The sequence below is a fragment of the Phyllobates terribilis genome, unplaced genomic scaffold (genome assembly GCF_046119375.1).
Source record: "Phyllobates terribilis strain yellow unplaced genomic scaffold, ASM4611937v1 Scaffold_7__3_contigs__length_470593459, whole genome shotgun sequence".
Classification (NCBI taxonomy): Eukaryota; Metazoa; Chordata; class Amphibia; order Anura; family Dendrobatidae; genus Phyllobates; species Phyllobates terribilis.
Window position 1 is genome coordinate 375,066,759 of NW_027362767.1, and position 12,684 is coordinate 375,079,442.

At 44.2% G+C, this 12,684-nt stretch overlaps 1 protein-coding gene across 1 annotated transcript; it reads right to left on the bottom strand.

The window, feature by feature from the left end:
* Positions 1 to 354: 354 nt before the first annotated feature.
* On the bottom strand, positions 355 to 1,305 carry LOC141155520 (olfactory receptor 6F1-like). Its single transcript, XM_073642389.1, has one exon. It carries the CDS (start codon positions 1,303 to 1,305, stop codon positions 355 to 357), a length of 951 nt encoding a protein of 316 aa, XP_073498490.1.
* Between the last annotated feature and the right edge of the window lie 11,379 nt (positions 1,306 to 12,684).

Consider the following 12,684-nt stretch of genomic DNA (forward strand, 5'->3'; position numbering starts at 1 on the left):
AAATTAAAAGTTTGAAAATTGCAAAATTTTCTAATTTTTTGCCAAATTTCCGATTTTTTCACAAATAAATGCAAGTCATATAGAATAAATTTTACCATTATCATGAAGTACAATGTGTCATGAAAAAACATTCTCAGAATCAGTGGTATCCATTGAAGGGTTCCAGAGTTATTACCCCATAAATTGACACTGGTCAGAATTGAAAAAAATGGCCTGGTCAGGAAGGTGAAAACAGGTTCAGGGGTGAAATTGTTAATATACAGTATAAATACATTCCGAGAAGACATGAATTGGAGGAGTCTAGACATACACCTTCTTTATCGTAATTTTATTGACACTAACATTTTATGACATTTATGAGTTACTGGCCATAATTCTTTGGCTTCTTGTTATCACAGCTTCTTTTACTTCTTGATTCCTAAAAGTATAGATGATGGGATTCAAAAGAGGAGTCACCACAGAAGGGATGACAGAGACAATCTTGTTAAAGTGTAAGAAGTCGCCTTTGGTCGGCCTTATAAACATGAAAATGATTGTACCGTAAAAAAGAATAACGACAAACAAATGAGAGGCAAATGTGGAGAAAGCTTTCCACCTCCCTGATGCGGTAGGACATTTAATAACTGCCCGGGTGATACACAAGTAGGAGGTGACAATGAAAAGGAGGCAACCAACAGATATGAATAAAGTGGTGTAAAAAAACACATTCTCTGCACCCGACGTATCGGAACAAGAAAGTCGAACCAAAGGGGCAAAATCACAATAATAGTGGTTGATCCTATTTCCTCCGCAAAACGATAGAGTTGAAATCCGTAAATATGGACCAGTCTGTGCAATAAAGGCACAAACCCATGATCCTATGATGAGTACAGTACAAGAAGTGGGGCTCATGATGACTAAATACCTCAGAGGGTTACATATGGCGACATACCTATCGTAGGCCATTACTGTTAGAAGAAACATCTCTGTCGCTCCAAGAGAAAAATGAAGATAAAACTGTATCATGCAACCAGCTATCGAAATATAATCTTTTTTTGTCTTAAGGGCCCATATTAATCTGGGAACTGTGGCAGATGGGTACCAGAGCTCAAGGAATGAGAGTCCACCGATGAAGAAGTACATGGGCTTGTGAAGACGTTTCTCAACCATCACTATAACAATGATGAAGATATTGGCTGCAATGGTGGCCACATAAATGGTGGATATAAGAAGAAAAAGAAAAAATCTCGTCTTCTCCTGAACAGAAAACCCTACAAGAATAAATTCAGTTACTACTGTCTGGTTAAATTGTTGCTGTATTATCATGTTGATCTGTGAAAATTAAAGAACACAAATTAGAAAAGTTTTGGGTACATATTATAAGAAATCTCAACGATTTAAAGGCCCTTTTTGGTGACTTTTAAGAAAAAGTTGCCCCATATGCACTTCAGGAATTACACTATTTCTGGCCATTATGTCCCCTTTGCAGGCTCAATTCAGTCGAAGCTGTGGCAGCTTTGTTTTCTGTACTTTGCCTCTTTTTCTCTTCAGTTTCCCCAACCTCCCCTCTCCATAGACTTTTAGAAGCAGCAGCTGTAAGCTGATCCCTCAGTGAAGAAAGAACTAATGACATAATTGAACAATGTTTGAGAGTGAACGATCAATAGAAGAGAGAACACTGATAAATGGGAATGGAGGCATTTTCTCTAGTAGGATATATTTCAAAGTTTCTTATTTTTTCTTGTAGTGTTGATTTATTAAGGGAAAAAAACATAGGTGTGGTTATTCTACAAGGAATCTATCACACATGATGGATCTGATACTAATTTCAGTGAACATATTCTGTGCAAATTCCTGGTCAAATATGAAGATATTTCACATGTCATGCAATTGAATGGGGTTTCCACAACCATATTTATATGTAATGGAAAAAAATGTCTTTGCATATAGAAATCTTAAAGAAGTTGTCCACTACTTTGATATTGATGGCCTATCCTTAGCATAGGTCATCAATGTCTGATCTTTGGGGGTCCAACACCCGGCACCACCATCGATCAGCTGTTCTCGGTGCTCAGTTACGGAGCTGCTCCATCTACTGATAGTGACTGCGGCCAGATACTGTACATCCACCCCCTATTCAAATCAATAAGGGACAGATGTGCAGTACCCGGCCGCGGCCACTATCAGTAGATGGAGCAGCTCTGTAACTGAGCACTTCTGGCTGCCGCAGGCACAGAGAGCAGCTGATCGGCGAGAGTGACGGGTGTCGCACCCACACCGATCAGACATTGATGACCTATTCTAACGATATGTCATCAGTGTCAAAGTAGTGGACTCTTTAAATAGGATGCATGCTACTAAACCGGATCTATAACAAATCTGTGTAAGAAATCTATTAGTCAGCTTCAAAAAAATACGTATTGGATTTTAATCCAATCTCTGATCAAACCCCCATTTGTATCAAATAAGTGAGATAAAGGTGTTATCTCATCTTTTTTGGCACTGCTCTCATTCATTCATGCTTACTCCAACTAGATTGACAGTTTGGACCAACAGAATCGTTGGGCCGGTGGCCAAAATCGTACATTCTCCAATGCTGCAAACAGAGACAGCTTTGCCCCTGCAGCAATGGAGGATCACAGTTGCACTGAAGCTGGCTAGATTTGGAAACTAAGAGTGCGTTTCAGCGATATGGCCAACTTCAGAGCAGCCATTACACGATCTGTTAGAAAGAGCTTATAAATAATGTGTATGTTCGGCCACCACTGCTAGACTTCAGCGGTGTTTGGTAACCTAGGCAATGAGCAGTAAATAATAAAAATAAAAATCTCTCTGTTTTTGAGAACAGAGAGGATTTTTAATAAAAAGTAAATTGTAAAGTAGCTTGTTCATACGAGCACTTTGGATTTTTTCCCTTTAAACAACATGAGAATGCCCCTTTATTCATGAATAATCTAGAGCATATGGTATAAGTAGAATAAAGAAAGAAATGGTTATTTTCAGTCATTTGTTAGCTTAAAAAACTAAACTATGGAGCAGATTGTCCATAATGTTATCCTATATGCAAAGCTCCCTTGGGGTGTGTCATTACCCCTGTAGGCTACAGCCCCACTATCAGTATTTGGTCAGTATTCGGTCAGTATTTTTTCTCAGGAGTGGGAGCCAAAACCAGGAGTGGGTGATGAATGCAGAATTGGCGCACTTGTTTCTATTATACCTTTTCACTGATTGTTCCTCACCTGGTTTTGGCTCCCACGCCTGAGAAAAAATACTGACTGAATTGTGACAGAGTCACTGGTGTTATATGTGAGGGGAGTTATGTTTCACTACGGCTACTAGCCTTAGTGAACTGAACCTACAACTTTTCTCCAGCATGTTATATATTGGAGGGTTAAATCACCATTGTGAAGGGAGTGGTTTTGTGTGAATGACGTAGAGACGGGAGGGAAGTCATTCACCCTATCTCCACCTCAGGATGTGGCTGAGGAAGGTTAAATGCTCAGTCACGGTTTTTTTTCTGTGGTTGGGAGTTTGGAGAAGCAAGTCTCCAGACTGTGGAACTTTAGTTCAGAAGGAGCTGAAGTTTGCTGCAAATTGGTGCAGTCCAACCCGTACACTGTGTTATCCTTTGTCTTTTGCTTTACCTTTATGCCAGCAAGGCTGAGTTTATTTTGCTGAAGTCTGCAGTGATTTATGCTGACATAATAAACCTGCAGACGAAACCGTTCCTGTGTCTACTTCCGACTGCAGTCGAGGGAGTCATCTTGCCACCGAATGCTGACCAAACACTGATAGTGGAGTTGTGGCCTTATAAGGGTCTTGTGGGTAAAATATTGTATAACACTCGGTCAAAAAATTACCAGTTTCCTATTGTACTGGGGTTTCTATTTTCTGTTCTTCTGGTCACAGTATGAAACAATGCATTAACCCCTTAGCCTTGTGGATTGGTGAAAAATTATACAGCATATTTAGCTTGTCACAAGTTTGGTCAAATTAATTGACTTTTACTATTGATGGCCTTCAAGAAAATCTACCAATCACAGAAACATCTCTTCTCGGATACAATGTCTGGCCTCTTTTGCTCTCATGATCAGATGGTGTCTCAGTGATCACACCTCACCTATCATATGCTGCTTATGGTACTGTTATGCTTTATATTAATGTGTCCACTGGTGTAACTATAGTCCAATGGGCCCCAATGCAAAATTTAGACCTGGGCCCCCACCTACATGTTGGTCAGATGTATTAGCCCTTGAAGCGTTCTAAATCCTCTAAAGACATATGTGTTGCCCCCCGTCATAATGTAATAATGTCTTAATTCTGTAGCAATATCACCCATCCTGGGCTCCTTCCTGATATAATTTCCTCAATCATGGGCCCCTTCCTTTAATATATGTCCCCCATCCTGGGCCCCTTCTTGTAATAATGTCCTCAATCCTAGGCCCCTTCCTGTAATATATGTTTTCCATCCTGGGTCCCTTCTTGTAATCATGTCCTCCATCCTAAGCCTTTTCCTGTAATATATGTCTTCCATCCTGGGCCCCTTCTTGTAACAATATCCTCCATCCTGGGCCCTTTCCTGTAATATATGTCTTCCATTCTGGTCCTCTTCTTGTAATAATGTCCTCCATCCTGGGCCCCTTCCTGTAATATTTGTCTTCCATCCTGGGCCCCTTCTTGTAATAATGTCCTCCATCCTGGGCCCCTTCCTGTAACATATGTCCCCCATCTTGAGCCCCCTCTTGTAATAATGTCCTCCATCCTGTGTGCAAAAATACATGAAGAGGTGCATTTTTGCACACATTACATGCATGGTACTTTGGGGATTTTTTTTCTAGATAAGGGCTCTTCATTTCCTCCTGATATGGTTGTGCCTACAGCATAATAGAATTTACCTATGTGAGTACTATTACCTATGTGAGTACTATTTCATATGTGAGTACTATTTCATATGTCCCTTGCTTTATCTTGCATTTTAAGCAGATATTAGATATACTGTTATAATCATTATTTGGAGTGTGCCAATTTGTATTTATCATGACTTTATGCTTGAGGTTTAGCTCACATAATATTGTGGTGGGCTTTGTTGTCACATTGAAGCCTTGTGCTTTTTAAATGCTTTTAATCGTTAGTTTGTTTGTCCAGTTGCCTTGTTTAATAAAAGTATATAATAAAAAGTTGGTGATCCCTGTCTGTGCATACTCCTTTCTTCCCCCATATGATCCTCTTCTATAGCCGACACAAAGGCAAGCAGCTGACATCGGGGTGCCTGCTATGGGCAACGCATGACGTCATTGCTATGTGCCACCTGTGACTGGCACACCAATGTCAGCTGCTTGCCTCTGATTGGCAGGCAATGTGTTTTGCTGTGCAGGGACCCAGCGAGTCTCTGCACCACAATACATTTCAGCTGCCTGTGCGTCGGCGGGCGCCCCTCCCGCACGGGTGTGGTCGCACCCTCTGAGGACCTTGATCGTCACACCCCTGAATGTGGCCCTTTGAGTCATTTGATCTAAAGAAAAACTTGCACCTACCCTCATATAAGTTTTATCGTAGTCCCGATAAATGCTACTAATATTTACATGTTTTAATAACGCAAAGTTTCTTAAATTCGCATCATGTTTTTCGTCTTTAATGAATGAGAAGGAATAACTTAGTCCAGGTGCCACGTTGGAGGTAAGGGTCTGGATGAAATAAATCCTGTCCATACTAGAAATAAACAATATTATTATTATTTATTTATATAGCACCATTGATTCCATGGTGCTGTACATTAGTAGGACAACTGAGTAAGTCCAAAAGAAGAAGTAAGTTTGGAGGCTGCTGACTGGTGGGTGTCAATGGGAATATTGAACTCACCCATGATGATGGTGGGAATGTCAGCAGAGAGAAAGTGAAGAAGTCAGGTGGAGAATTGGTCAATAAAGGCAGTGACTGGGCCTGGAGGTCAGTATATGACGGCTACTTGGAGGTTGGAGGGAGAGTAGATGCGGACAGAGTGGACTTCAAAAGAAGGGAGGATGAGGGAAGGTAGTGGTGGGATTGGGTTAAAGTTCCAGTTGGTAGAAAGGAGAAGACCCACTCCTCCACCATGTCTGTTACCAGGGCAAGGAGTGTGGGTGAAATGGAGGCCGCCGTAACACAGCGCAGCAGGGGAGGCAGTGTCAGAGGGTGTCAATCATGTTTCGGTGAGGCCCAGGAAGGAGAAATTGCGAGAGGTAAGGAGGTCATGAATCACATGGAGCTTATTGCAGACAGAGCGGGTGTTCCAGAGTGCTCCAGAGAAAGGGAGCAGGGGGTGGGCGTCAGGGGGACGGGTTTTATATAGCAGAGGTTGCGGTAGTTTATATTTGGTTGGGTGCGATAGGTTGGGGAATAAATGGGAGGTATCAACTGTGGGGGTCCAGGATTGGGAGATATGTCGCCAGCAGTGATGAGAAGCAGAGAGAGGGAGAGTAGGTGAGATAAGGAGAGTGGGCGGCTTGTTTTATGTTTTAGTAGGATAGATCTGAGATTGAGGAGCAGGTCGGCAGATGAGGTCAGGTGGGGAGGCAAGAGGGACAGAGAGATGATTATTTGGTTAGAGGGTGCTAAGCTTTGGGGATAGCGAAGGAAAGTGACGATTAGTGGAGCAAAAACTGTAAGAGCATATGTTAGCATGGGGAAAGGATAGGAGTAGATTCAAAGAAAAGCTGGGTAAATATGATAAGCAGTGCTTACTGTTCCCTTCTGGTCTCTTATGGTTTATTCCCGGTATATACCTACATCACACTTATTACAGCCACACTTGCTGCAGCCATACAGACCTGTGTCTACATATTTATACATCTATGATTAGACCAGGTGTGGGCAGAGGGGAAGGGCCAGAGATCAGAGAATCACAGCAGGGGTTGATTAAGACACAGGAGCTAATATGGGCGTATTACTTGCTATACAGCAAGGACTGCAGAAAGGCCAAAATGGATAGATAAAAAGGTGTGAATTGAGATCAAAGGATTACAGGAAATTACAACTAGGAAAATATACTGGCAGAGAGATATACACAGGTGTGAATTCAGTGCTGTGATTATGAAGGACGGTTACAAGAAATAACAGACAGAAACCAGAACACACAGATTGATGTAGACAGGGATCAATGAATATGGCAGATATTGGAATCAGCAGACATACCTGTGGATGAAACAGATGGATTGTCAGATTAGAATTGGAGACAATAGTGAATAGTATTTACCATGAGATTACATTTCTGCCATTCCTGGTGTATTCCTACATCAGACTTATTACAGCCACACTTGCAATATGCATATGACGCTGAGTCACTTTTAATGGCCAGGCTGTGAGATGGGATAGTCAAGGAGTCCGAAGTCAAAGCCAGGAGGGTACGTCATAAACAGAAGGAAGAGGCAAAGGCGTAGTCAGGTAATGCTCTGTATATCAGAATACCAGGAGGGAAGCAGATCAGAGCAGAAGGGGTTAAACAGACAGATGGTCAGGACTAGGTCCAAGGTCAGGCAATGAAAGATCTACAAACAGAACTCAAGGCACAGAGAGACAAACCACACACTAGCTGAATGTACGTCTGGCAGAGATCTGGGGGAAACTGCTCAGTTGAGTAGCCAGGCATGTACCTGGGATAATGAACACCTGAAGATAGCCAGTGCCTTCCAGTCTCAGGTTGGACAGCCGAGCTGTCAATCACCAACACCACACAGCTATCGTACACCCCTGTACCAGATTGGATGGTCGAGCTGTTAATCACAGTACTGAGAGCTCCAGCACGCCCCTGTACAAGATTGGACGGCTGAGCTGTCAGTAACTGCGTCCCAGACACAGTGAGGGGTGAAATCGTGACAATGGAGACACCTAGTGGATGACTATAAGCAGAGATCTTGCCCAATGTGGGACTTATGCAGAAAGCATAGTAAATTGGAAAATTGTATAACTCATCAATTAACAAAGAATAAAATGAAGAATACTTGGATAATCCATGTATACTCTGTAAATAATACTATTTGCTACATAGAAATAACAGAATATCATGCCAGGATTTCTATATACTCACTCACTTCACCCTACTCTAAAGAGCAGCCTATCTTCGAGTCAAAAAAAGATGTGCAAATCAATACGACACGTTCAAGAGCTGCAAAAATAGAGTAAAAACTCACAGATCTTTAGCCATTAATAAATATTGGAGAATTTATCAGCAACCTATCATCTGATTCATGCTGGCCAAATCACAGGCAGCATGAATTAGATCATATCTGTGTAGAAGTGGTGTTTTTTAGTAGATTTTAGAATCTTATCTTTAACAGTCCCCCCTAAAAACATTTTTGAAACCCTTCATCAGATCCCCTCTCTGCTTAGCACTTGTAGAAATACATAGCGAAAATTTTCACACAAGAATATAGAGGTTACATTTAATAATATAAATTCTAGATATAACAAAATGAATACTGCTTTTACAGCTCCCTTCTCCTTTGGCAGTGGGTGAACGCTCCAGCCGAAGTGCAAACACACAGACCTGCCCACGTACTTCTCCTCCCCTAGTAGGAGGAGCCCGCCGAGGCCGATTTCCCCAGACAAGCCTGTCCGCTACACTGCCGGATGGACACAAACACACACAAACCACGACAAACAAGGGAACTATACAGGCGCCACAATCAAGTGTTAGACTTACTACTTAAGAATGACTGTTTAATATGGATTGTTGTCAAAGATTCTTCTGTCCAGTTATTAGTTTCCTCATCAGTCATTACCATTATAGGATCCACAGTTTTTTGTATTAGTTTCCGTATACAAGGAACAACACAACATGCCATCATCGCTAATATAATTATTATTACAAGGATTGCCATCCCCACCTGAACTAACCATTTCAGCCAGTCACTCATGCATGAGAAATACTGGTCCCATTGATCCTTGATCCCTGAATTTTCTTTGAGTTCTTCTGATAAACTAGTAAGTTTCTTTAGAGCAATTGTTACTTTGCCTGTAGGGCCAACATTATCTGGAATATAGGTACAACAAGAGTCCCAGAACATCTTACATGCGCCCCCTTTTTCTGCTAAAATCATATCCAGGGCCATTCTATTCTGGTATGCCATTACTGATGTAGGACCTAGTTGATCTGTCAAACCCCGTAGGGCATCTTTAGTAGCATTTACAAATCTCTGCTGGTTATAATACAGATAATTAATCCAATCTACATTCTTGTTGATAGTTACCAGGGGCATGACGAAGGATTCAAATCCTGCTTTAACTTGATCTCTGGCTTTAAACTCGTCTGGTACCCCCCTTGGCACTCCTATAGCATCAATACAGACATGGGGATCCAGATTTCCTTTGATATTTATTCCCACTTCCCTTCTTGTCCTATGGAGACCTTCTGATTTCTTGACACCCTCTCCTCAATTGGGCAGCCCTACCTATTTGTGGAGCATATTCATGATAACAGGGAACAATGCTACAATAATCAAATCTAAACATTGCCACTTGAATGCTGGTGGCATTATACCAGAAGCTACCTTCCGGTATAATGCCACCAGCATTCCAGTACACCTCAGGTACACCTCCCGTTTTAGTAATTGCTACCTGGGACTCAGGATTCAGAGCGCTCACAAAAACAATGCAGTAAAGGATATACAGTCTCATGGCTGTGCTGGTGCTGGGGTCTTCTTGCAACGTGAAGCGTGGATCCAAGTGGCCTTCCCTTTGACTTTGACTGATGTAGGTGTCACCAAGATCACTTGGAATGGGCCCTCGTATCTGGGATCCAGGCAGGACTTCCGGACATGCTTCTTAACGACCACCCAGTCTCCAGGTTTGATTGAGTGAGTATGCTCGTCACTATCAAGATCTGGGATAGAAGACAAAACTGCAGCATGTGTTATTGAAAGTTCTTTGGACAATTGTATTACATAGTTAACAAGGGTATCACTAACTGCAACTGTAACATACCTGGTGGCGGGCTTGCATAGTGCAGCATCTCCCACTATGCAAGATCGCAAACTTGATCTTCAGTCCAGTCTGCTAGCCTGGCTTCTTTTCATGCTGTCTGTTTGTCTCTGTTCTGACTGCTTAGGGCGGCGGCCCGGTCACTTCCTGTTTCTTGTAGCTGCCGTGGGCACACCTCTAATGCGTTCCCAGCCTATTGCTGTCTGTCTCTTGATATTTAAACCAGCTCCACCTTGGAGCTGATGCCTGAGCAACTCTTACCTCAGAGAGCTCCTTGCCTCTGATCTGCCAGGTCCCGTTCTGTTTTCCTGCCTGTCCGCCTTCCTGGAGGCTGTATTTCCAGACCTGTCTGAACACGCTCCTAGCCTGTTCGTTCCGCCCTCTGGGGCTGTATACCCAGACCTGTTATCTGTGGCTTCTAGCCTGTTTGTCCGCCTTTCTGAGGGCCGTATACCCAGATTCGCTCCTGTGTCTCGCTGCAGTGTCAGTTCCTGGCTGAACAGTCAGTTCCTGTCTGAACACTCTCCTAGCCTGTTACCTGTTCTGCTCTATGTCCGTATCTTCCCTTTTTCTGCAGAGTCTGAACCTGCACCTACTCCTACTCGTTGTCGCTGTACTTCCGTTTGTGAGTTTGGAGTCCACTCGCTACTTCTTTGCAAGTACCTCGTGTGTATCTGGTTCTGCCTTTCCCTTCCAGTCTGTTCCGTGTGAACAGAGCCCTGTCCCCTCTGCTCTGTCTTTGCTCACCGCTTTGGCGGTTTCCCCCTTGCTCTGCCTTGCTTACCGCCCCGGCGGTTTATCTCTGCTCTGCCTTACTTACCGCTCCGGCGGTTTCTGCCCGCTCTGCCTTGTCCACCGCACCTGCGGCTTCGCTCTGCTGAGCCCTGTACACCGCATCTGCGGTTTCACTCTGCTCAGCCCTGTCCATTGCATCTGCGGTTTCGCTCTGCTCAGCCCTGTCCAGCGCATCTGCGGTTTAGCTCTGCTCAGCCCTGTCCACCGCACCTGCGGTTTTGCTCTGCTCAGCCCTGTCCACCGCATCTGTGGTTTCGCTTTGCTCAGCCCTGTCCACTGCAACTGCGGTTTCGCTCTGCTCAGCCCTGTCCACCGCACCTGCGGTTTCGCTCTGCTCAGCTGTGTCCACCGCACCTGCGGTTTCCCTCTGCTCAGCCTTGTCCACTGCACCTGCTGTTTTGCTCTGCTCAGCCTTGTCCACCGCACCTTCGGTTTCGCTCTGCTCTGCCTTGTCTACCGCACCTGCGGTTTCGCTTTACTCTGCTTGATTACCGCATCTGCGGCTCTGAACCCGTCTCCCAGTCTGTACTGGACCCTACCCAGCCTGTGCTCTAACCTGCCTGTTCCTGTATTCCCCAGTGTGGGTCAACAGCCGTGTCTGGGGTCTGATCTGGAGTGGCACCTGGTCCCTCTGCTCGGTTCCTACCTGGTGCACGGCGTCGTAGCCGTCGTGCGACCTGGGTCGGATCGGGTTGATACTTAGTTACGCCCCTCCAGGCACTCTCCGGTTCATGGCACAGTGGGATCACTAATCACGCACACGCCAGTCAGTCCAGGCGTGTGCATAACAGCAACCATCTCTTGGGGGAAATACCCTCCCAACCTTGGGGCTCCTCCAAACAAAATCTCATAGGGAGTCAGTTTGTGTTGGCCTGTCGGGGTGTTTCTGATTGAGTACAGGGCAATGGGAAGGCCATCTGGCCAGGGAATTTGTGTCTCCTGATTAATCTTCAACAATTTGGACTTAAAAGTACCATTTAGTCTCTCAACCTTCCCACTACTTTTGGGATTGTAAGGCGTATGAAGGCCAAAGCTGGTTCCTACCATTATCCACAGATCCCTGTAGAGTTGGGCCATGAATGCTGGTCCCTGGTCACTTTCTACTACTTCTGGTACCCCAAACCTACACACAACCTCTGTCATCAGTTTCTTAGCTGTGGTGCGGGCTGTCATGTTAGTGACTGGGTAGGCCTCAGGCCAGCCTGAAAACATATCCACTATTACCAGAACATATTCATATTTCCCTACTTTGGACATCTGAATATGGTCAACTTGGATTCTCTGAAATGGGTATAGTGGTTTTGCCAGATGTTTTGATGGAGTCTTTTCTGTTTTTCCCGGATTGCAAGTTGCACAGATCAAGCAGGCCTTTGTGTATCGCAGAATGGGTGTTGATATTCCAGGTGCCAAGTATAATCTGTTTATCTTTTGGAACATCTGATCTTTTCCCAGGTGTGTGGCTCCATGGGCCCATGAGATTGCCGCTGGGTAAAGTGTTCGTGGAAGGCATACTCTTGGACCTAACATCCATAGGCCATACTTGTCCTGCTTGGCTCGCGACTTCTTCCACTCTTCCTTTTCTTCTGCTCCAGCTTCTGCCTGATGTTTGTATAGTAAGGTCCACGGTGGTGTTATATATTCACTCTCATTCTGATCTTGAATTTGTCTCTGACTTCTTGTCATAACCATTATTTGGGTTGGGATTTGTTGTTCCTGACGTGCCACTTCTGCTGTCTCTTTCCCTGGGCACCACTGAAGGGCTGCGTCCTTGGCTGCTTCATCTGCATAATAATTACCCAGGGCTTCTTCTGTATCCAAGCGTCTGTGAGCTCGGACTTTGATTACAGCTACTTCTTCTGGCAACTTCAATGCCTCCAAAAGGTCTTTTACAAGACCTGCGTGTTTGATGGGTGTCCCGGTGGCTGTAAGAAATCCTCTGTTCTTCCACAGCTTGAA